Source organism: Microtus ochrogaster, unplaced genomic scaffold (genome assembly GCF_000317375.1).
Source record: "Microtus ochrogaster isolate Prairie Vole_2 unplaced genomic scaffold, MicOch1.0 UNK31, whole genome shotgun sequence".
In the NCBI taxonomy this organism is placed as follows: Eukaryota; Metazoa; Chordata; class Mammalia; order Rodentia; family Cricetidae; genus Microtus; species Microtus ochrogaster.
The window spans coordinates 4,020,289-4,044,982 of NW_004949129.1; the positions used below are offsets into that span (position 1 = coordinate 4,020,289).

Genomic DNA, 24,694 nt, shown 5'->3' on the forward strand with positions numbered 1-24,694 from the left:
CTTCCCTCTACCTTTGATGGTTGGGTACTCCCCAGATCCCAAGACCTGTAGGATCCCCAGCTATCAGTCATCCCTCCATCCCCAAATCTGAGAGAAAATAAAAAAAGTTTCCCCACTTCTACCCAGTTTCCTAGGCAGCCCTGAACTGGGTCCTCGGTCTTGAGGAAGATCACCAGGGCTGTGAAGTTTGGGAGAGTCTAAGAGAGGACTAGGCTCAGCACTGGAAGCCAGATAGTTCAATTCAAGAGGTGATGGAGCTGGGTGAGGCTTCGGGGGAGGTGCACGTGGACTGGTCGGAGGCATCTCCAGTCGCATCCTTGGGGCAGCCTGAAGGGGCTGTAGGCACCCTGCCTCCCTCCCGCTCTCGCTTCTTCTGCTTCATGCGCCTGTTCTGGAACCATATCTTCACCTGCGTTTCGTTGAGCTCCAGGGTGGCGGCGATCTCCACCCTCCGCGCACGGCTCAAGTATTTGTTGAAATGAAATTCCTTCTCCAGTTCGGTCAGCTGGCGCGTGGTGAAGTTTGTGCGGAGGCCGCCGGCCGCGCCCAGTCCCAGCTCCGACACCTTCGCTAGGGGCGGGGCAGAGAGAAAAAAACACGTCAATTCTCTCACCTCTTTCTCCCTCCTCCCCACCCCTCCCAATACACTCTGTGTCCTCATTCATCATTCTACCCAATTTAAGTCTCTATACAGCACCACGCACACCCTTCATTACCAATTTCCAATCTAGAACCCATCTCCCATCCATACTCACCGTCAGACAGAATTATGAGGTACTGGCTCCAAACTGGGCTCACAGACAAGGAAGTAGATCGCAGAGACCTCCTTAAGGAGGTGGCCCCAAACTTACCCGATGGGAAAGTCTCAGCTGACCTGAGACCTGGAAGTACTTACCTGCCAATACCAAAACAGCTGAAGGGATGAACCAAGCCCCGGCCCAGGACCCTCTGTGCATGTCTGGGCCATGGCGAGGAAGCGACCACTCTGAGCCCTACCTGTCTTAGGTGGGTTTCTCTTGACCTTCATCCAGTCGAAGGTTCGCGGAGTGAGGGTGCTGGCTTCTGATGAGCAAGATGACTCCTTGTCCTCAGAGAGGAGGTCATAGGCTGGTGCAAAGTCTGCCGTCTGTTCAGTTCCGTAAGGGGGCTGCGGCGGAGGATATGGCCCTGGGCCGACTCCACCCGCTCCGTAGCTGTCGGGCAAACCCCCGAGCTGGGTCCCGTAGCTCGATGGATGAAAATAGCCTCCATCTCCTTCCGACTGACCCACAGAATAATACTGAGAAGGCCCATAGCTGGGGTTGCAGGCGGCTGGGGCGTACCCCGAGGGAGCAGAGCTGGGAAAGGACACCCCCAGGGAGGAAGGCGGCTGCTGGATAGGATACCCCGAGTTTTGTTGGAGCGCTGGGCTGGGCAGCCCTCCACCATAGCGACTCTCCCCGGCGTAGCTGTCAATGGCTGGAGCTGAGCTGGGGGCAAAGGAGGTTGGGGCGCTGTAGGCGCTGGGTCCCCTATTACAAAGTGGGTACTCTAAAAAGGAATTCATCCTATTATAGTCCATGTAGAGGCAGGAGGGTCCAGCAGTTTTGGGGAGACACCCTCTTGCCCTACAACCTTTCGGCAGTATGTCACAGCCCTGAAGCTTGAGTCCATGGCCTGGACCAGCTTGCCCCGGCCAGCGTTCCCCTAGGAAGGGGATAGGGAGTGGGGGTGGGGGGGCACATGTGATCTCTCCCAGACCAATGGGCTAAGCGGGCCAGAGTTTGGCAGCCCCAGCGCCCATCCATCACCCCCCAATCATTAGCATGACAAAGACACTTCAATCACTCTCAGCCCATCCATCTGAGGACGACGTGGAAGCGTCAAAAACATCTTTCTTCAAAGACTTTTTGGAAAGAAGGGACCAGAGGGGGGGGGCGAGAAGTTGGAAGAATATTCAAGACTTTACTCCCCTCCCAACCCCCAAGGCCTTCAATAGGTTCCTGGATTATTAGATTTGGACAAATTCAACCCAGCTGCTCCTCACTCTCTTCTCCCCTCAAAAAAGCCCACCCCCACCCAAGGCAGTAGAGCTAGAGATGGGCAAGTCAGGCTCCATGCTTTGCCCAGAACCCCCATCTCATGCGTCTTTCTCCCAGTTTGTCTTGGGTATGCCCGGCTAGGGCAGCCTGGTGAGGTATGTTATCTTGGGACAAAAGGAAGACTAGGAAGGGAGGGAAGCTGTAAAAACACCTCAGGGTGTGAGCCAGGCTCTAAAATCCAGAAGAATTCATTAGGAATAAAGGGGTGGGAAAATGGCATTTCAAAGGGACCAGCAAGGACTACAGAAACGTGGAGAGGAAGATGAGAAACGCCATTACTCCCGCCATCTCTCCTCATTCACACATCCATTTCTCTCCCTCAGCCTCTCTTTACATTCCCTCTGTCCCAATTCATCTTCCTGTTCGTCCATCTCTTTCCATATTTATATTCGTTCCCTACCTATCCATCAACTCATCTCTCTAGATGTATTTATCCTCTCTCTAGCCATCCATAGCTGTAGCTGGCTCACTCACTCAGACTTAAATAACTCCCTATATCTCTCCAGAGAGCAGCGATGAGCAGAGCCAGGTGATGCTTACAGGGGGGTGAGAAGGAAGGGGATTTTTATTCTCTTTTCAAAAGTATTTAAAACTAGTCAAGACCCTGCATTCCTCTGGTTCCGCCCAACACACACACACACACACATACACACACACACATACACACACACACACACACACACACCTCCGTTATCTTTAGTCTCCCTTAAATTTTTTTTCAATTTCAAGCCTCAAATTCATAAATCCAATACTAGTTAAGTGTTAACGATGACTCAAATTTTCCACACATGTTCTAGACTAGATGGAGTTTAGTTTGCTTGGAGAAAGGGAGAGTCAGTGCAGAGGCTTAGAAGTGGAACTTCACCTCCCTCCTCCCCCTCCACCGGGGGATTAAATTGGTGGGGAGGGAAAACAGGAAGTGCCTTGCTCACTCTCTCAGACACAGGTTGGGATTAGAAGAGAAGCTCTTGGGTAGAGCCCATTGATTCTCCTCCTCCGGACTCTGAGGACAAGAACCCAACACCCACTCTCATTTGTAACCTGTCAGGGTATCTGCCGGGCCACAGGCCTGGGGCCTGAGCTAGGGCAAGTCCGGGAGGGCAAGAGTTCAGGGAGGGATCTCAGTAAACACTGGCGCTCAGGGGAGAGCCGACGCAGGTGGGACTAGTCCCAAGCAGTCCTTGAAACCTCTCAGGTTTCCTTAGCCTAAAAAAACCAGGCGTGCATTCCTCTCTTCAAGGGCCCCAACGTGTCTCCACCTCTGTGTTCCTCCACCTTGCTGGCTCCCATCCCCCCTCTTGGCCCTGGTGTGGCTCTCCAGTCGCCCCTCCTCCTTCTATTCTGTCTTTTCCCAGCAGCTGTGAGTCTTGCTTAGCCCCTTCTCATCCCATTCCCGTTTCACGTGCTCTGTTTTAGACCCAGACAGGTTGGGCAGGGTAGGGACCATCTGGTGACTTCTTCAAGAAAGATGCTGTGGTTAGGTGGGGAAAGGAGGGAATGTTCACTTGCCAAGGGATGTGCGCAGACAAAGGAAAGGAGACCGGAGAAGGACAGGGTAGACTGCGGAGGATTGAGACTTGAAAAAGGATTGTTGAGGTGGGAGGGAGCAGGTTTCTTCCTACTTCATGCACACTTGGGGGTGGAGAGTGGGGAGAACTAGAGTTTCCTTCCAACTTTTCTTCTTGTTTTAAAATGTTCTCCACAGAAGATGGGACCCTTGAGTCTAAGGACTAGGTATTATTCCCGAACCTTACCCTGAGTTAGGCCCATGTGTGACATGATTGTCCTGCATCCCTCCTTACCTTTCCCTCATCCCAGGGAGAGCTTTCTCTCCCAATCCTAGTTTAGGAACCAATTTGAGACCTAAAGGGAGAAGTAAACTCCAAAGATACTTAATAAACTGCATGTATCTGTTTGGGTGTTGGGGAAGATAGTTCCCCTCTAATCGTTAAACTCAATGTCGCCTATAGTCAGTTATTAATGACAGAAAGAAAGAAAGAAAGAAAGAAAGAAAGAAAGAAAGAAAGAAAGAAAGAAAGAAAGAAAGAAAGAAAAAGGCCTGGGCCTAGTCAGTGGCAGTGATTGTTTGGTGTCGGGGTCTCAGTTTTTATGCTGTCTAGTTCAGCCTCCCTTGCCACTCTTCTTTCTGAGGGCAAATACATTACAGCTTTCCAAAATTGCTAGGCTTGGGGCCCAGGCTTTTACTCCTAACATTTGCAGACAGAGGAAGATAGATCTCTGTGAGTTCAAGGACAGCCTGGTCTACAAAGCAAGTTCCTGACCAGCCAAGGTTACCTGAGGGCCTGTCTCAAGCAAAGAAACCCAAGAGCAGAGAAAGCCCTCACCATCCCAAAATTCCTGCTGGCTCTTGAAATTCTGGCAGCAGAGATGGGAAACCTAAGTAGGCTCAATAATCCCCCTAGCTCCAATTCTTCATAGCTTCAAGGGCTGGAGTAACCTGTGGAGTATAGAGTTTTTGACCTGGTCTACTGAAATTCACCTGAGAGCCTGAGTGGATCCAACCCCTAAAATGAAGTAAAGTTGATTTCCTATGATGTATGACATGCTTAGACATACATGGAACTTAGGCATGTTTAGATCTGAAATTATCTTTTGTTGTTGTTTTGTTTTTTTAAGACATATTCTGGGGCTGGAGAGGTGGCTCAGAGGGTAAGAGATCCCAAGTTCAATTCCCAGCAACCTCATGGTGGCTCACAACTGTCTGTAATGAGACCTGGTGCCTTCCTTGCAGCAGTACATTGTATGCTTAATAAATAAATAAATAAATAAATAAATAAATCTTTTTTAAAAAAAAAGACAGATTCTTCTGTAGCCCAAGGTGGCTTTGAGCTTCCTTTGTAGCTGAGGATGGCCTTGAACTCCTGATCTTTCTGCCTGGCCTAGAATTCTTTGAGGAGTCTGGTCCTAATGCTGAGAATATAGACATGAGAGTCAGTCTAACAGGAGAGGAATGTGTTAAAAGTTCCCATATCAGATTCAGGTCCTTGTTGTTGAAGTTGTTTAGGTAAGAAGCAGGCAGAGCTGGAAACATCAGCCTAAAAGTACTATCATTAGCCAGCACTCGGGAGGCAGAGGCAGGCGGATCTCTGTGAGTTTGAGACCAGCCTGGTCTACAGAGCTAGTTCCAGGACAGGCTCCAAAGCCACAGAGAAACCCTGTCTCGAAAAACCAAAAAAAAAAAAAAAAAAAAAAAGTACTATCATTAGACCCCAAACACGTCCGTGTGCTCATGCCAGCCCCAATTTTGGGAGGTAAAAACCCAAGATCAAAGGCTGGCACTTTAGAGTAAGAAGAATATGTAATCGGGTTACCATTTTCCCGCTGGAGGAAATCGCATCTTGCTGCTGCAGGAGAAGGGGTGCAGTATGGATCCGCGGTCGTTTCTTAGAATGTAAGCTAATTCAAGTGTCACGAATCCAGCTGAAACTTTAGGTTGTTGGTACTACAATGCTATGGTGAGATGAATCCTAGACTCTGATCTGGAATTCTTGGGTTCAAATCCTTGCTTGGCCATTTTAAGTATTAGAACTCTGGACAAGTTCCTTGACTTCTCTAAGTCTCAGCCTCAGAGAAGAAGAATGGGTTTAATATGACTTCCCCTGCTGCAGTGTTAGTAGGACTAAAGCAAACAGGAAAATATCAACCACAGAGAGTTCCGTAGAAGTGTGATCACATCGCACGCACACTCTGAAATAGTATGAGTCAGTCTTCTGCTTTTTAATATGACTAGCATATTAAAATGTGGAACAGCATGCGTGCTACCCTTTTATATGACATATCACAGTATATTGCACAATATGCATGGTATCAGACATAAATTTCATTGAAAAAGGAGAGGGTTGGTCCTATTTAGAAAGATGACTTTCTTCTCAACTATAGCAATTTTTTTGCTTTGTATTGTTTTAGGTTTTGCTTTAAAATTAAAGTCTAACACTTCACAAAGAACTCGGGTGATAGAAGCTGCCACAGAAAGGTTTGAGTTTGCAAATTAGAAAATAAATTTCCGATTTTCCAAATATTTAGTGAAAAGTTTCTAGGGAGGGTGGTGGTGTTCCTTAGTGGTACTTGGCTTAGATACTGTCCTTTTGAGGGGTGGACTTAGAGAATTTAGAAGGATGTAGGCTGAACATGTGTCTGGAGTGAGTGACTCAAGTAACAATTGAGAATGTTCTGAAAGAAAAACTTAGCATGTTGTGAAGAAGTAAAGTGATTTTCTACTTGATTAGCTTATCCACAGCTGAGAATATAGTGTAATGGCAAAGCATTTGTCTGGTATGCATGAGGCCCTGGGTTCAATTCACAGTACTATGAAAAAATAATAACAACAATAATAAAAGAACCCAGGCTGCGATGGTGGCCCAAGTCTTTAATCCAGCACTCAGAAGGCAGAGGCAGGCAGATCTCTGTGAATTTGAGACCAGCTAGTTCCAGAACAGCCAAGGCTATGTAGTGAAACCCTGTCTCAACACACACACACACATACCAAAACTAGTAATAATAGTAAAAGAAATTGGCTGAAGACACGGCTCGTTGGTTATGAGCACTGGCTGCTCTTCCAGAGAGCCTGAATTTAATCCCCAGAACCCATAGACCAGCTCACGAAGGTCTGTAACTTCATTTCCAGGGGATCCAACGCCCTCTGCTGGCCTCTGGAAGGCATTAGGCACATACATGGCGCATAGATGTGGATGTAAGCAAAACACACATACAAATAAAATGAAATAAGAAAATGACCAGGCATGATGGACCATGCCTTTTAATGCCAGAACTCGACTGGCAGAGGCAGGCAGATCTCTGTGAGGTCAAGGCCATCCTGGTCTACATAGTGAGTTCCAGGACAACCAGAGTAACATAATTAGACCCTGTCTAAAAAATTAGGAAAAAAAAGAAAGAAAAGAATAGTAATCACGTTTAGTCAAATGTGATTTTTTTTTGTTTCTCTGTGTAGCACTGACTGTCCTGCAACTCATCTGTAGACCAGGCTGTCCTCAAACTTAGAAATTCTCCTGCTTCTGCCTCCTAAGAGCTGAGATTAAAGGCATGAGCCACAGTGCCTAGGCAAATGTAATATTTTGAGCAAAAAATATACTTTGGAAAACTCATCAAAACTTGATCAAGGGACTGTCTGGCAAGATAGCTCAGTGAGTAAAGCACTTTGCTGCTGACCTTGACCTTCTGAGTTCTTGTCACTCACAAGCTGTCTTTTGACCTTCACATTTGCTCCTTGCACATGTGCACACATGCACATGCACACACATAAATAAATACATGTAATATTTTATTTTATTTGTTTGTTTTTTGAGACAGGGTTTCTCTGTTGCTTTGGTGCCTGTCCTGGAACTAGCTCTTGTAGACCAGGCTGACCTCGAACTCCCAGAGATCCGCCTGCCTCTGCCTCCCGAGTGCTGGGATTAAAGGTGTGTGCCACCACCGCCCAGCCTTCTTTTATTTTTTAAGAAAGGATCAAGGGTAGAGAGATGGCCCAGTAGTTAAGAGCACTTGTTCTTGCAGAGGACCAGGCTCAGTTCCCAGTGCCCACATGTCGGCTCACAACTATCTGTAACCCCAGTTTTCAGGGGTTCCAGCACCTCCTCTTCTGACTTCTGCAGGTTTCTGCACACACAGGTGCACATAAAACATAAATATTCTTTAAACATTGATTAGTGGTTGGAGAAATGGCACAGTGGGTTAAATCACTTTCTGTGCAAGCCCAATGACCCAAGTTCAATTCCCAGAACCCATAGAGAGGTAGCTGGGAAGAACCAGTTCTACAAAGTTGTCTCTGACCTCTACACATATGACCACACACACACTTATATAATAATAATAATAATAATAATAATAATAATAATAATAATAAATCTTTTAAAACTTGAGCAAGCTACATTTAGAACTGAATGACTATCCAAATTGACTTAGGTTGCAGTAGAAACTGACTCCTTCGCCTATTCCCTCAGTGTCTGAGGAAGGAGTATTGAACTCCCTACCTCACTATGGAGAATGAGGAACCAGAAGTGGCCAGTGGGAGGTCACTAGAGGGTCTGGGCTATAATGGCTACAGAAGGCAGAAAGCATAAAGTAGACCCTAGAGGCCACCTTCTGCAAAGCGTGACATGTGTTTGATTGACAGCATGGTTCAGGAAGCTCTGCAGTGGAGCCCATGATGTTTATCAGAGGTCTGGAAGAATGGTGGGCATTGGAATTCTGCAGGGCTGTTTAGGGAAACTCATAATTTGTGTCTATGTTCTGATACCCAGTAATCAGACAGAAGTCTATTATACCATGTGTCAAAAAAGAATTCCAGTGGTTCTTTTAAAATGAAATGGCCTTGTGTTTTTAAATAATAATAAACATAGTTAGATGTTGAGAAAGATGGCAAAGGATGAAAGCCACAGAAAGACTTGATTAGGAAACTTCGGAATACTTGTATTTAAGGACTATACGGCTCCTGGCCTGTCACACTGTATCCAATGGCATGCTCACTGAAAAGATGTAAGTGATTGTGGGTATGGTTGTAGCTATAAATATACATATTACATCTTGTTAAAATGGTCCCACCAGAAATGTGGGGGTAGGCTCCTGTCAAACATCAAGAGCCATTTTAGAGTGCAGCCCCAGCCATAAGAAAATTTCACAACATCACTTGTGAGAATCAATAAATATACTTTGAGCACAAACTATTGTAGACTACATTAGGAACATTTAGTTATTCCATTTATTTTACACAGAGAGAAACTGAAGTCCACAAAGCGGAAGGGATTTGCCCAGGCATACGTTAACTTTTTTTAAAAAAAATGACTCTGGGTTATCATGATTGCAAGTAATTCCTCAGTTTAATGGTCTTTTGCTTTCACTGTAGTATTAATGAGCCATTTTTCTTGCAAGAAGGATTCACTAAAGAGCAAGGCAGGCTCACCAGCCGCTTTTAGGCCTGCGCTGAAGCCTTCCTGCTCCAGCAAAAGACAATTTCTAACCTCTCTGTGCTACAAGGTACTCATAGGTGGTCCTGACCCAAGAGGAATCGTGTCCCAGTCAGGATGGAATAAGCCTAGCATGATTGGAGGGGGTCAACAGCCACCACTGGGGCAGTCAACTTCCCTACCAAGGAACCAACCACTCTGCTCTCCCTTTTCTCTAGGTTCAACTGCAGCATCTCAGGATAAAGAAGGGAGAATGACCCTAGAGAGGAAGAAAAGAAAAGGAGCTCACCAGGGTGGACTCCATATTGACAAGGAGCCCCTGATTTTAAAATTGAAAGGGGAAATTAAAGATGGGTGTCTCTCCCTCCTGGAAATGCATTGCTTCTTTCATTCTTCTGGGATATCACTAAGGACGGGGAGTTTGGGAATCTGGGGAAGGACAGAGACAGTAAGGCTGTGTGTTTCTTGGAAACAGAATTTCTACTCTTCTCTAATAATCACCAAGGGGAAAGATGGATGCCCTGAGTTCCTAGATTGGAAATGACTTTCCCTATCACACAGAAAATACATGAATCAGGCTGGGCTGTTGTGGCACATGCCTTTAATCCCAGCACTCCGGAGGCAGAGGCAGGTGGATCTCTGTGAGTTCAAGGCCAGCCTGGTCTACAAGAGCTAGTTCCAGGACAGGCTCCAAAGCTATAGAGAAACCTGTCTTGAAAACCAAAAAAAGAAAAAAAGAGGAAAAAAAGAAAATACATGAATCTAAACAGGTAGATTGACCTTTGCCGGACCTTTTATTTTAACATGAGCAAGCAAGACTGGTATAGCTGAGATTCTCTGTCCTCTGAACAAATTGAAAGGTCCTAGCCAAGTAAAATGGATCAAAAGTCTCTCTCTCTCTCTCTCTCTCTCTCTCTCTCTCTCTCTCTCTCTGTGTGTGTGTGTGTGTGTGTGTGTGTGTGCGTGTGTGTGCGTGTGTATGTGTATCTTATAGATTCATTTATCTTATTTTTAAGTGTATGTATGTTTGCCTGCATATATGTCTGTGTACTATGTGTGTGCCTGGTGACCATGGAGATCAGAAATGGAGAATCAGATCCTCTGGAACTGGAGCTACAGATAGTTGTGAGCCACTATGTGGGTGCTGGGGACTGAATCAGGTCATCTGCAAGAGCAGCCAGTGCTCTTAACTGATGAGCCAACTAACTCTCCAGACACTTCTATATTATTTTTTGAGGGTTTTTTTTCTGTTTTGTTTTGTTGTTTTTTTGTTTTCTGAGGAAGACTCTTACTCTGTAGCCTAGGTTGGCCTAGAAATCAGGCTAGCCTCAAACTTCTGAGGTCTGGGTTTACAGGAGTGAGCCACCACACCCACCTTTCCTTTTCTGAGACAGGGCTTCACTATGTAGTCTAGGCTAGCCCAAAACCCACGGTCCTCCTGCCTCAACCACCTGCTTGCTAGGATGATAGGTGTGTGTGCTCCACCGTGCCCAGCTCTCCAAAGTCCTTAAGCGTGGAGGAAGGCAGAAAACAGGTGGCAGTGTCATCCAGCAGTCTTCTCAGACTGTCATGTGCCTACAAATCACTTAGAAATCGCCATAGTGCAGATCAGGTTCTGTGAGTCCGGAGCAGGGCCTACGATTCTGCATTTCTGACTAGCTCAGGTAATGTTGGTGCTGCTGGGCCATGGAACAACCCATCACCTACAGAACTGAAGCTGCAGCAAGGATCCCTGGGTATTGCAGGCCAGCATCCCTGAATGGGGTTTCTCTGCAGCTCCTGCCTTTTGGCATTGATGGAGGGTGTTCTCCTTTTGACCAAAGAAAGCTGGAAGGTGGGTAATTAGTGAGCTCCTTCTGGTATCCTTGGTCTTTGTAACAGCCTAGCATGGCTGCACGAACATTTTTAATTAGACTACATTATCTAGTTTGGCTATCCACAGAAACCAAAGCCCCATCTGATATGTCTTTCTTGTTTCGCTGGCATAGAGAGGGCTTATGTGCTGTGATTTTTAAGATGTTGAACACTGCCTGTGGACATATTTTATAGAGAAATAAACACACAGCCCAATGAGATGTATAGTGTGGTTTTTAATATATTATATATTCACTTATTTATGGGGAAAATAAGCACACAAGCCAATAAGCTGTGTATTATTACTTTAATATATTGAATTTATTTCATACCTATATATTTTATGAGGGAAAATAAACTAATAAGATACACGATATTATTATAATAACACATCTAATTGTTCTATATTAATTTATTTATGAGAGAAATAAGTGCAATTTAACATGACATAAGCTTATTTAATGCATGAGGTAAATTCTATATTAAGACAGTTTAAGGGATTAAATTCCAACTAAATAAAATGTGTGTACTTCCCTCACTGAGGGATCCATTGGGAAAAAATGCAGTGGGTTTTCCTAGCCTTCCATGTCACCACCTATGCTGGTTTCTGCTGGTCCAAGAGAAAAGTCTAGGAGGCCTGAAAATAAACTGCTTTAAAAAAAAAAAAAAGAAAGGAAGGAAGGAAGGGAGGGAGGGAGGGAGGGAGGGAGGGAGAAAGAGAGGAAGGAAGGGAGGGAGGGAGAGAGAGAGAGAGAGAGAGAGAGAGAGAGAGAGAGAGAGAGAGAAGGCTCCATCTGCCAGGGAGGTAGGTGTCTGTTTCTGAGCCCGGAGAAATATTAAATAAACCTGAGGAGGATGAATGGCTTTCCAGGGTCCCTTAAATCTCCTGGTTCTGGAGAACAATCCCAGAGGCAGATGGGGAAGAGCGATCCTGCTTCGCCTTTACTGGGTTTTCAAAGCCGGGAAGGGTGCTGGGGGGGGGGGGCAGGGGGGCCGTGTTGAAATGGAAAATGAAGTTGTTGGTCAAGACAGGTGGGCCTGCTTTTGGGAAACGCTCTGGCACAGTTTCAAAGCCCAGAGCAGAGGATCAAAAGCCACACTGGGTGAAGGGGTCCCGGGCCCCAAGGCTCGCCTCCCCCCCACACACACACCACAGGGACGCCCTCCTCCCTGCGTTCCCTGTCCTCCCCATCCCTGAGGCGCTTTCTTTCTATTTTGTAAGTAAAATAAAATGGAACCCCACAATTGGGGGAGGCTCCCAGACTGTCTTCTCTTCGGTGTGAAAGGTCTGGCCTCAAGAAAGCGGGGGATGGGGACGGGCCGGGATCCGGACCCCGAGCGTCCAGCAGCCGCTGTCATGGCGGCCACAGTTGCTTCCCTGGCGCTCCTAGCTGCCCAGCCCAGCGCCATTTTGAACATCTTCCCTGCTTCCTGCTTTCCCCGTCGCTGGCCTCGCTAAACCTTCCCGCCTTGTTGACCAAACGCCACCCAGGCAGCCTCCGCTTAGGCTTCGGGACAAAACTCCTAACCCGGATTCCAGTCCTAAGCGACCTGCACCCCAGCAGCACCAGGCGCAAGCCTCGGCCCGAGCTGGCAGAATCGCCGCCTGGCTCCTGAACCTGAAGCCCCGACGCTGGCTCGAAGCTGCGGGCCCCTGAGACATTTTCTTGCACCGGCTTGTGTTCCACGCTCTCTTTTTTCCACCCACCCCACCTGTATTTCCAACAAGGAGCCGGGGAACAGTCAAACAGAGCTAGAGGCCGGCTGCTGGGAGGACGAGTAGGAGACCAAGCTTCCAGAAAACTACCAATTCTTCTTGGTGTCCTGAACAGAGAAGTAGCCACCAAGCAGGGCCACTTTTGTACCATCCGGACTTTGCCAGCTAGGGAGATGGGACCATGGTACCGCTTGGTCACCTGAGCCAGACCAACCTCAAACGGGGCCTGGACCTCGGAATAGAGCTGAATCCCAACACAAGCACTCGTTTTCGTATTATAAAGACATTTATTTAATCTATGAAAATAATGTACAATAAATACTTTCCCCTTTTCCTATTATTAAACAATTTTAATAAATAATCTACGATCTAAAACTTAAAAAAGAGGAAAATAGGTCCCTCTAGTTCTTTTTAAGAAAACCCTCCCCCACTAGAGTTTAATTATTCCTGAGATTTCGTTGGAAGGAGTTTTACCAAATGGATTTTTTTCTGTATGGTTTTTAAAAAGTGAAAGGGAGTGGATTAAGCGCTAATTCATTAATACCTGAATTTTAGCAAAACACATACATATAACTAGAGGTGGAGAAGGCTCGAATTTTTTTTCCCCAATAGCCAAAGAGGACCAGGTAGAAAGGATCAAAAAAAGAAAAAAGTTAGGGAAATTGCAAGTCGATGGCACAGAGGGTGCTGGTGAAAAATTCCAGCTCTTCCTCGGAAAAAGGGACCGGGCTGTCCAGCGAGCCCTGCAGGCTGGGAGAAAGGCCTCCAGACATTGGGAGACAAGAGTCTGCTGCGAAGAAGTTGAGGTCGGGCAGGAAAGGCGAATCCGGCAGCTCAGGGCAGGTATCTTCAGGCAGGGGCTCTGGCTGCAGGCCTGGGGCTCTGAGCATCGTGCAGCCGGGGTTCAGCGCGCCCACACTCTCCAGGGAAGTGGCAGGAGGCGCGGGCAGCGGCGCGTCCCGGGGACCCTGCGCAGCCTCGGCCGGGAGGAAACAAGCTTCTCGCAGCCGGTGAGAGGCAGAGGCGCCACCAGGGCTCACTACGGGTTCCTCGGCTGGGTCTCCCGAGTCGTCCGGGGCGCTCGGCCCGCCTGGCTCCCCATCCGGCGGTTCCCGATGCTGCGTCTGCCGCTTGTGTTTCATGCGTCGGTTCTGGAACCATACTTTGACCTGCCTTTCGGTGAGGTCCAGCAAGGCAGCGATCTCCACGCGTCGCGGCCGGCACAAATACTTGTTGAAGTGGAACTCCTTCTCCAGCTCCAGCAGTTGCGTGTTGGTGTAGGCCGTGCGCAGCCTGCGCGAGCCGCCGCCGCCGCCGCTCTCCGGCAGTCCCGGGCCATCTGCGAGGAAAGCACCCTGCGCATCAGAGAGGTCTCAACCCAGCCTCACTTTAGCTGAGATCGGGAGCACCCAGTCCTCTAAAAAGACGATCAGCAGCCCTACCCAGGCTCCCACCCCACCCCCCAAAGCGGTTTCCTTTCTGTGGCTTTGGTTTTTTGTTTTTGGTTGTTTTCTTTTTTTTTTTTTTCCCGCTCTCCCACGCAGGAAGACCTGGCCCGGGTCAGGTCGGTGCATTCAGAGCCGCCCACGGGCCACGTAGGGGGCGGGGAGCAATTCCTTTTCGCTCCCAGAACCTCAGAGCCTCCCTCCCCCAGTCTTCCCAATGGACCCCTCAATTCGGAACTTTCCACCTCAACCTGGAGAGAGGGATCTTCACCCCTTTTCTTCCTAGCTTTTTGAATTTCCCCTTCTCTCCTAGGCTTGAGAGAAATGGAAAGATAGCATCTTTTCCTGGCTCCAGATTCAATCTCAGGCACAACACTTCATTCCTCTACACAGATAAAGGGGAAACACTTCAATCGAATCATTTTCTTTTAGCACATATAAAAAAAAAACCCTCTCCCCCCATCCCACCCCCAGTCAGCTTCCAAAATCTGCTGGTGGGTAGCGGTGGTGGTGCTGGTAGTGGCTAGGCCTGGACTTCAGCGGGATACTCTACTTCCCTAATCCCACAATCCATCGACCCAGGGAGCCCCACCAGACTCCCCATCATTTCACTTTCTCCCCTCTCTTCCAGCTGCCCCTCACCCCGCCCCCACTACGCTTACCCACCTGAAGGTGATCCGACCCCGGAGGCCCGAACCGAGGAAGCGACTGGAGAAGGAGAAGCGGCTGTTTGGCTGGGTTTCTTAGCGGATTTCTTCTCTTTCATCCAGGGGAACTCGGGGGCTGGGGGGGCGGCGGGGACTGGCGGCGGTGGCCGCAGAGCAGGCCCATCTTCAGCTTGCTTTTGGCTCCCGGGTCTCTGAAGGGTGGAGGCGCCGGGCTGGAGGCTGGGGAAGGTTTGCTCCAGAGGAGGAGGAGGAATTAATGTCGACTCCTTGATTGATGAAGTTTGAAATGTCTCCAAGACAGCGGGGAAGGAAGTCAGACACTCGGCGAGCGATGGCTGGCTGTTTATAAACCCAATCTCCCTCTCAAATTCAAAATTCATGGCTTTTCAATGGTGGGGGAGGGGGCCTGCTGGGGGGGGCGTCAGGAGGCAGGATCGGAAGGGACCCCCTCTCCCGCCCCCCCCCAGGTTTATGCACTGAAGCGATTTCGCGGGGGAGGGGAATTTCTCGCTCTTTTTTTCAAATTTAGGCCTTTATAATTGTATATTGCTGATAAATACAAGCGTATGGGGACTCTCTCTATTAAACCCAGGACTCCGACGAAATTGCAGGGAATTCATGGTCACGGGACCGGTCTCCGCCAATCGCTCGTCTGGGCCTGGTGGAAAACACAGGCATTATTTGCTTTAATTGATTCAAAAACTCCAGAGGACTACGACCTGGATACCATAAACCTTCCTCCTGTACCCCCATCCCAACTCCAGCACCCCACACTCTCCCCAATTGCTCTTCTTTCCCAGAAAAGCCAGAAGACCCGCTTCCTCGCCGTCAGAGACTGTGTGGAGGTGGGAGCCTGCGCAAACAAGCACATTGAAGGGAGAAATGGCCTTCTTGTCTAAGGATTTTAATTGAGCCAATTAATATGCTTTCTTTATGTGGCCAGCAGTGTCCTCCCACCCACCGTCCCTCACACCCCCTAAAAGAGAAAAGCCCATTTGGGAGGAAGTGGGGGTAGAAGAAGGCTTCCACTCTTTGGGGGAAAGGTCAGTATTAAAGTGAAAATCAGAAGGGAGACAGATGAAAGGCAGCGGTACCCACCAGCGGCAGCGTCCCACCCACCCGCCCACAAGAAGCGGCGGTTCGAACTTAAGAAATGAACACGCTGGCACAACACAGGGAAACACCAGGAGCACTTTGGGTCTCTGGTCTTCCTCCACAGCTATGCGCCCTGGATCCTATTCTCTGCCCAGCATTTACAGGCCATTCCTGATGTCCACCTGCCTTCCTGGCGGGGTCTTCTACACTCACGCTCTGTGACACCCCAGCACTGACAATAGGAGGGTCTAAGAAGGCCAAAGATGGCAGATACATTCATAGCCCTCAGGTCGTATCCATGTCTATATCCAGGGCGCCAAGGTAACCATCCACTTCCAACTTTCAAAGCTAAAGTCAATGCATGGGGGAGGCACTGTCCCTCAGGACAAAGGGACTTTCCCCTCTCACATATGCTTTTATGCAATTTTTTTAATCCCTGTTTTTTTTTTTAAAAAATCCTAAAAAATGGAAGGAGAAGAAATAACGACCACCACTGAGATTATAGTCTGTTTATGGCCCCCAGAGGGGGAAAAACTAATATATTCTATTGTGAAGAGACTATGAGAGGCTCAACTTTAGAATGTTGCGATTTACCAGAGGGAGGAGACACAAAACTCAGAGCCTCAAGCAATTTGGTGGGAAACTAGGCCTCAAAGCTGAAAATGAAAAGTCGATCTGGGGGACGATTTTTAAATAAGTGGGTCAGAGGGACCAGGAGGAGATGAGGCGATCAATCTTAGCCCCCTGACAGCTCCCTCCGATTGCATCAAAGAATTTGGCTCTTTGGGAAAGCAGAGGGAACAGCCTAAATTCCACGTCCCTTAAAAAAAGGCCTGAGGGAGGGGGTAGCAAAAAAGAAAGGTAATTCTGGGAGGGCCAGGAAACAGATGGGAAATGGGGACAGAGGGAAGGCGCTAACTTGGGTGGAAAGTTTGCCCCGGAGAACTCCCACGGCTCTGGCCTCCCCTCCCCCCTTCTCTCTCTGCCGCCCAGCCTAAAGGAGAAGGCTGGCTAGCAGAGAAATGGCAACTCAGCGGAAAACTGGAACTAAAAACTTTCTGTCAGTGTAACGTCCGCGTGGGTGGTGGTGAGTATTTATAGAAAAAAGAAAGGAAAGAAAATAAAAAGTGTAGTCTGACTAGAAGGGGGGGGGTGGTGGAGGACCTGGATGCAGCCACAGCGAGGACAGAAAGAGGCAGGGGCAGGCTCTTGAGGAACTGCTCTTAACTGGGCCAGAGGGTCAGAGAGGGTGGTGTGTAACCGCTTAAAAAAAAGCTACATGTATATAATATATATTATATGTAATATGCATTCCATTTGGGCGGTGGTTAGCAGGGGGAAAGCCAGATAGCAGCTGTCTGCAAGTTGTGCTGTGGGGCCTGGGAAGGGTTTTCTCCCTGGCTGTGCCCTTGGACACCTCTACAAGTTTTGTAACAAACCAGTTGGCTGCAGTATCCAGAGTTCTTCTAAGGCAATCAGGGCCCAGACTGTCCTGTAGAAAATATAGCTCTCTAACCATTGATGACAGATTTTATGGCCAGATTAGTCAAGAGCAGAAAACTTGGGTGTTAAAGGGGGTGGAAAGGAGTGGCAAGAGAACCCTGCTTCCCAGAGACATCCTCCCTGCCCCCCCTCCCGCCCCTCCTCTAGGAATCTTGCAGCGCAGATTTTTAGCCAGTTCTTAACAGCTTTTGCTAAGTACCTGGAGTCTTGAAGACAGAAGGGAAGGTTCTAGTTTTGTTTATAGCCCCAGCTTCAAGCCAAAGCACTGCTTTTTATCTAGCTAGCTAAAGTCTCTCTTAATCCTGTCCTCTCCAGCTAGATAAATAAGCAATCCACCTCTCCCTCCACCCTCAGAGCCAAACAGGACCCTTCAGGTAGTTACATCATTCAGAAAAAGTTACTCAGGGACGAGAAAAAGGAAAGGAAAGACAGACCCTTGAGCGTCATTTGATCCCAATCAAACTTTGCACGCTCCTCTGCCTTTAATTTATAGCCTGACCCAATGCTAAATTGCTTGCTGCCTGGATGAGCCACGTCCAGTTTTTTTTTTTTAAATCTGCTTGGTGGGGAGGGGGTGTATTGTTCAGGTTGTTTTTTATTGTTATTTATTGTTGCATAAAGACTGTAATTACTAACCTTGGACTGCCAGGAAGCCACATAAAAATGAAAACCAGCCCTGGCTTTAAGGCGGAGGGTCTGGACCGCCTCTCACCTCCTCCCCATATCACCAGTATCACCAAATATATGCTCCCAATTAAGCGATGCGGGCGCAAGGCTCACAATTAGAATTATGCAACTCTTCAGCAAGCAGCCGTCGCCTCTCTTTCAGCGAATTAGTCCCATATTTCAGCCTCCCTGTCTCCTCGCTCTTTATCGGAGACTGCGATGCGGTGGTGACATTTCATCTCTGACAGACCCTCTCTAGCCTCGCTCCAATGTGATAAAACTTTTATGGAACCAGGACTAAGAAATGAAGTTTTCCCAAGGATCGTGGAAACAGAGCCTCACATCAGCCTGGGGACCATTTTATTTAAGCTTGGTTTCAACAGCTTCCCTCGCTCCTCCCTCTTTCCCTGGCAGGAGAAATCAAACCGGCCTCCTCTTCCTCTGCCCCGGGCTTCATTTAATGATTTAATTTCACCTTAGTTCTAAGGCTTGACCTGAGAAGTCTAGGCCTCGGTTTGTTGTTGTTTTTTTCCCCCAGATTAATCATTTTCCTTTGTTTTCATTTTAGACCCAATGGTGGTTGGGCTTCTGGTCACGTGACAGCCTCCCTGTAGCTCCGGAAGAGAACCCTGAAGTTTAGGTTGCCTGGAAGAAGCAGCAATAAGCTAGATTTTGCTTTGGTTTGCTGTGGGCAGAGGGGTGCATCGAGGTGATGGTCTAAGGGAAAAGAAAGGCCGAAAACAAAAATAGAGAGGCAAAGAGGCTAGCAGACAGCCCAAGATTCCCTTCCCTCCCCCAACTTGTTACTTAAACCTTAGCTGAAGAACTTGGCAGAATAGTCTAGACTGCTAGGAATGTCAAAAACCCAGAATTTAAACCAGGAGAAAAAGCTGGAGAGGAGACAGGGGCCGGAGTAGTGGACAAAAATGCCCTCCCTCTTAGGGGATATTGGCAATTGGAACCTTTTCTCTTTTGTGATCTAAATTGGACCACCAGGACAATATAAAATTGATAACAGAAAGTTTATTCAAGAATTGTTTTGACAGACAACCCTTTTAACTAAGGGGGGAAAAAAGTAACTACAGAAGAATAAAGAAAGTTCCAAGAGAGAATTAACTCTAACTCTACAAATTCAGGACTGTACAGTGACCATTAGGAGCTGAGTTCATGCCTTTTAGAACTAATTACAATTGCTCAATAGTACAAGTTTAACATAAATCTACAGCTCTCGTCTAGAATATAATAAAAACTAAAATAGCTGGTTTTACATGACAGGAAACACAACATCCTTTATAACAAGTAAATACTAAAAAAGTACATTTTTTTCCTTTTTTGTTCCTCATATAAATACATAATGTAGGGGGATAAATAATACAAAAAAAGAAAATATTTCAACAGGCTATAACCAATAAATATATATGAAAATGTTCACTAGAACACACGCTTTTTGAGGGAAGCTGAACTTCTGCAGGCCCAGACATCTCTCACAGTTGTTTTTTTTTTTTTTTATATCCATTAAAATGTAAACTCCAAGTGCAACAAGAGAGTGCCCTGTCAGGAACTGGAGCAAGGTCCACAGGCCCAGCTGCAGCCCCTGCCTAGGACAAACAGTTTGTTCAAATATACCCTGTTTTCACGTTAAGTCAAGAGAGTAACAGAAGAAAAAGGAAAGTGGAGAGCTTCGAGTGGATTGCTTTCCAGGGAGAGAGTGGGATGGGGTGGGAGCTGAGAAGAAGCAGAGTGGCAAACCTCCAGTCCTGACAACTTGCCTGCCTTAGTCTCTTAACTTTTTCTTAAAAGAAAAAAAATATATATATATTTATATTATAGGCAGCTCTAACTTTCAGGATCTCTCACCATCCCTGAGCCCTCTGGAACTTGTAATCAGTAGGGGTGGGGGTATAGATATGAATGTCCTTAGAGCAGAAAATCGTGGGGCTAGGCATGGTGGGCATGGCAGGAAGCCTCGAATAGATGGGGGCAAATTGAGGCTTGGGGGAGTGGGAGGAAAACATTTTGTGCCCTTAGATTGAAATGTGTTTTCTTATTTTTCATAAGGAGAATGAAAGGGAAGACCAAAAAAAAAGTAAGTCAAGATTTGGGGGAATTGCTCACAGAGATGGAAGGTAAGTCGGTTGGTTGATGAACGCCAAGTCATCAATTTTGAATGTGCTTCTCTGCCCTGCTTTTCTATCCGGGTTCCCTCTACCCGACTCCCTCTCCAATCTGAAATTCCAACTTGGTAGTGCTGGAGCCCTGGGATAGATGTGGTCGCCTCCAACCTGCTGTGGATTCCTTTCCAAGGGTGTGGGCTGGCAGATGGAACCAGGCTTGGAGGCCTTAAAAACAGCCTCAGGCCAAGGGAAGGGGGGGAGGCGCCCAAGGCCTGCCTTGTCTCTGGAAACCTGCAACAACCCCAACACACACAGGCCTCCAAACCGCCCCCACAACCAGCTCCACAACCTCTCTGGCCCTTGATCCCCCCCCACCTGCCCCTCACATCACAGGTGTGTCAATTTGGGTGCTTCTTGAATTCTACCCTGAGGCGCGTGGTGAGAGGAGAGGTCTGTGTAGGTGGGGTGAGGATCACAGGGTCCGTGATGCTGGCTGGGGGCCATAGGGGGCGTCCCGTTGTAGTCCAGGTTCCCCGAGGGGTGGTGGGAAAGGTGATTGAGGCCATAGAGGGAGGGGCCGGCAGGGGGCGGCAACGGATCCGCGTAGCCACCCCCGCCCACATACACCGGGCTGCCCTGCATGGTGGGCGTCCCGTAGGCGCCCCCGTTGGCTTGGAGGACGTGGGGCTCGTACTCGGGCGCCGGGGTCGGGGGGTACTTCTGTGGGGCACCGCAACCCTTGAGAGGGGGCTGGTAGTTGGAGGGCAGCGCGTAGGCATTCTGGTGGCCTTTACCGAAGGCTGGTGGGGACGGGCTGTCATAGCTGGGAGTCATAGAATGTAAGGCGTTCATGAAGCCGGCCGTGGACTGCATGGGTTGCGGGGGGCTGCCGGCCGGAGAGGGACCCCCGGACGAAGAGGCCAGCCCTTTGGCCTTCTGGTCTTTCTTGTATTTCATGCGGCGGTTCTGGAACCAGATCTTGATCTGGCGCTCGCTGAGATTCAGCAGATTGGCCATCTCCACGCGGCGCGGCCGGCACAAATAGCGGTTGAAGTGGAACTCTTTCTCCAGCTCAACCAGCTGCGCGCTTGTGTACGCCGTCCGCGCCCGCTTGGACGCCGCTGACCCCGGGGGGCTCTTGTCCCCTCCCCCGCCGCCACTGCCGCCCCCGCCGCTGCTACCGCCGCCGCTGCCACCGCCGCCGCCGCCGCCACCACAACCTTCTGCTGGACCCGAGGGGGAGGGGCGGGAAGGGGAGAAAATGAAATAAAAGATAATTACTGAACACGCAGAAATTGAATGCATCGTTTCTTAATAAATCCAGGTCTGGACTCCGAAGGCCCCGCCACCCTCCCCTTCCCGTCCCCGCCTCCTCCTCAACACCCCCCTCCCACCTCCCGTCGCATTAGCGGACACTCTATAATAGTGGCATTTATTAAGAGACCTGTTCTCCTTTCACTGCCCCAGCTTATGAAAATTTGATCATGTCACACAGACAGAGCTGCGTGGCCATTTATTTAGGGTTAGATTTTTGCGTGTGCGCACCCCTCCCCTGTATATATCCAAATACAAGTCTGAGATGATCCCCTTCTGTCCGTCCTCTTTACAGGATGGGTGACTGAGAACACCTTGTGAGGACTGGACACTGGTGAGCAGGCCCTGGAAGTGTGGCACTAAAGACTGCAGTGGCTGAAGGCCAGGACCCCAAGCCGCCTGAGCGATGGTGATTAATACCCACAGCAATCATACTTAATAATAATCTGTCCTTGATGACTCTGTGCCCTCCAGGCGATGCGGCCTTGGGAAGGGCTCTGAGGCCAACCTTCCCACCTCCTGGAAATTCTTGGAAACCCAAGAGGAGGATGGCTGGAGGGACTGGGTGTTGGCAGGGTCAGAGGTCATCAGGTGGTGAGAGGAGGTACGGGAGGAGGGGGGACCACCAGGCAGCACCTAATATTGTTCCCAGGCGCCTTGTGGGCGCCTAGGGGTCGGTGCTAGAATAACAGTGACATTCCTGAACTGGACAAAAGCTGACGATGAAGGCAGAGAGCTGGTACCTGTGCCGGGGGAGCTGTTTTTCAGCTTGGACGTTTGCCTCGACTCTTTCATCCAAGGGAATATCTGTTTGGTGAGGGTGGAGTTGGAGCCGGGACCGCACTTGGGGGGGCCGCTTTTGGGGGGCCCTCCCCCGTTATTGCTGTTGCTAGTGGTACTGGTAGGTGCTGAGCTGGGTGGGGGTGAGCCCGGCGGGGCGGGCAGGGGCTCTGGGGCCAGGCCGGGCCTCATGCAGCTGCCGTTGAGCTCCTTGCTCTTGGCATGTGGGGCGGCATTGCCCAGGGACTGCAGGGAACACGCTGAGCGCTGGTAGTCACCCTCCAGGTGCGTAGCGGCCTGGAAGGGGGGCTGGGGAGGCCCGTCGTAGCCGAAACCATTGCTGCCAGGGTACGAGGAGTAGCCTCCGAAGAGCGCAGCTGCTGTGTTGTCGTAGTAGGTGGCTTTCTGCATCGCTGGGCGAGGCCCGGGCAGTGGGTGGCAACTTGCAAGGGCCTGATACCCTCACGACCGGACATTGGCACCCCTGGGGGTCACGTGACACGCCGGACCCCCCTCCCCTTTCTGCCCCCCTCCTCCCGGGTCTGTTCCAAGCGGCTGACCTGCGGGGCGAGAGAAGAGACACAGGGGGAGAAGAGGACTGGGCCTCGAATCCATCTTAGGAACTAAAAAGGGAACTGACATCAATAGGGTTTTTTTTTTCTTCTCTCCTCGCCAGTCTTTCTGCAGCAGACGCTGGGACCAAGTATCTGACCTGACATGGATGCTTCTTGCTTCAACTTTAATTTTAAAGGAAACAAAACAAAACACCGACTTTCATTTCGATTTTTAAAAAAAAAAAATCAGAATTGTACTCCATTGGGGGGATGCTTGGGAATAGAGTATCGTTGCTTCTTGGACCATTGCTTCCTTCTCTCCTGCTTGTGTGCCAGCCCTGGCCTCTCCTACAATATCTGCTCACCTCCTCCCAACTCTGGAGTAGGGCACTGCCAGAGAGGGGCACTATTAGACTCCAAAATGAAAGCATCTTGGAGGCCCACGGTCCAGTGTAGAGACTTCTCTGTCTCCTCTCCCTCCCTCCCTCTCTCCCTCCCTCCAGATCCTTCCACCTAAGCAAAGTCTAGCCTGGAAGGAACTTGCAGATCTTGGATCCAAGCCAGACTGAAAAGCAAGTTCATCTGGGACCCTTTCCTCCAGGAAGATCATAACAGCCTAAGGTAGAAAATTCCTGAAGATTTTTAACCCCCAGAGCCATGGAACCAGGCTTCATCCATCCATGTCCCATCTGCAGGTACCATCACCTCCAGTCTTGGCTCAGGCAAGCCAGGGATCTAGCAGCCAGCGGCCCCTGTGGAGCCTCCAAATGGACCAGGATTGTTTAGATTTCCCAGGCAAGACCGGTTGGTGCTACGACCATTTGGCTTGGTTCTCCCCCAACCTTTCCATAATAGTCTGTTTTCTTTTCTTTCTCAGGGAAAAAAAAAAAGTAAAAAGGAAAGATTGCGCAACTGCTGAAATTTTCTACTGAGATGGGGGAAATTATTCAGGATGAAAAAGACCCACAAAACAATTTGAACACTGTTCTTCTCTGGGTTTGAAAGGGGGGCTGTTTACTGAGGCTCCCAACATCAAAAAATAATAATAACATTACTGTCGCTATTTTAATACAGCCTTTCAAAAGTGCACCGGAAAAATAAAGCTTAAGCTCGTCAGGGGATTTTGTATTTCTTCCCAGATTTCTGCCTGTATCTTTCCTCTCTGTATCTTCTCCAGCCCTCAGTGGGTGGTACGTCCCTTAACCCTTCAGACTGAGCCTTTCTGTGCTGTGTGCTTTTGGAAAAACTTAAAATATCATTCAGCTCAGCTGGTCAACTCCAAGGTAAATCAGTAAAAATAAATGAGAGAAATGCAGGAAGAGTGAGTCCCTCCCTACACAACGCTGCTCTTAATGGCAGATTCATACTTAAAAGGGAGCTAATGCTGCCCTGAGTTCCCATTGGTTTCCGAGAAATTTCTGATTCTGGAAATACACATGGGTCTGCTAAGCAGCAGGTCCTTCCAGGGAGGACTGGAGTTCAATTGACCAGGCTGACCCAATCCCTTTATTATTATTACCATTAGCCTCTGATGATTTAACCAAAATTAGCTTCGGAGCAGCCCTGGCTGAAAGGGAGAATTAATTAACCGGCATCCGTTGAGTTTGTTATTAATAGATAGAAAAGAGAATGAAATAAAAACGTTGGAGGGGGTTTGCTGGCTGGGCCCTGGCTTTATTTAGTCTAAGTGATTGTTACAGCAATAATGATGATGGTCATAGTAGTAATAATAATAATAATAATAAATAAAAACCTAGCAATTTGACTAGGCGCCTGGGGCTGAAATTTCGGTCGCTCCCCCAGCAATAAGCCCCAAACCATTTTAGGACAGAGGCCAGGCAAGTGTGGGAAGCGAAGGAGCCAGAGACGTGAGTGATAGAAAAGAATGGAGACTCCGCTGGCCACCGGTGAGACAGGGCCAGGAAGGTTTGTGGATTCCGAGAGCCTCCAGCTGCCGCGGCA

At 48.7% G+C, this 24,694-nt stretch overlaps 3 protein-coding genes across 3 annotated transcripts; all 3 read right to left on the reverse strand.

The window, feature by feature from the left end:
* Positions 1-241: 241 nt before the first annotated feature.
* On the reverse strand, positions 242-1,561 carry Hoxb1 (homeobox B1). Its single transcript, XM_005368351.2, has 2 exons — positions 997-1,561; positions 242-570 (listed from the first exon to the last, which is right to left on the reverse strand). The coding sequence occupies exons 1-2, from the start codon at positions 1,559-1,561 to the stop codon at positions 242-244; spliced, it is 894 nt and encodes a 297-aa protein (XP_005368408.1).
* Positions 1,562-12,968: 11,407 nt separating this feature from the next.
* Hoxb2 (homeobox B2) lies at positions 12,969-15,086 on the reverse strand. The gene is made up of 2 exons (XM_005368352.2): positions 14,705-15,086; positions 12,969-13,932 (listed from the first exon to the last, which is right to left on the reverse strand). The coding sequence occupies exons 1-2, from the start codon at positions 15,084-15,086 to the stop codon at positions 13,247-13,249; spliced, it is 1,068 nt and encodes a 355-aa protein (XP_005368409.1). The 3' UTR covers positions 12,969-13,246.
* A 5,385-nt stretch (positions 15,087-20,471) lies between these two features.
* On the reverse strand, positions 20,472-22,589 carry Hoxb3 (homeobox B3). Its single transcript, XM_005368353.3, has 2 exons — positions 22,142-22,589; positions 20,472-21,310 (listed from the first exon to the last, which is right to left on the reverse strand). The coding sequence occupies exons 1-2, from the start codon at positions 22,587-22,589 to the stop codon at positions 20,472-20,474; spliced, it is 1,287 nt and encodes a 428-aa protein (XP_005368410.1).
* Between the last annotated feature and the right edge of the window lie 2,105 nt (positions 22,590-24,694).

Coding starts and splice junctions, on each gene's coding strand:
- Hoxb1 (XM_005368351.2), bottom strand. CDS start 1,561: ATGGACTATAATAGGATGAATTCCTTTTTAGAGTACCCACTTTGTAAT. Junction 571..996: donor GAGAAACCCACCTAAGACAG/GTAGGGCTCAGA, acceptor CCCCGCCCCTAG/CGAAGGTGTCGGAGCTGGGA.
- Hoxb2 (XM_005368352.2), bottom strand. CDS start 15,086: ATGAATTTTGAATTTGAGAGGGAGATTGGGTTTATAAACAGCCAGCCA. Junction 13,933..14,704: donor CGGGGTCGGATCACCTTCAG/GTGGGTAAGCGT, acceptor CTTTCCTCGCAG/ATGGCCCGGGACTGCCGGAG.
- Hoxb3 (XM_005368353.3), bottom strand. CDS start 22,589: ATGCAGAAAGCCACCTACTACGACAACACAGCAGCTGCGCTCTTCGGA. Junction 21,311..22,141: donor AAACAGCTCCCCCGGCACAG/GTACCAGCTCTC, acceptor CCTCGGGTCCAG/CAGAAGGTTGTGGTGGCGGC.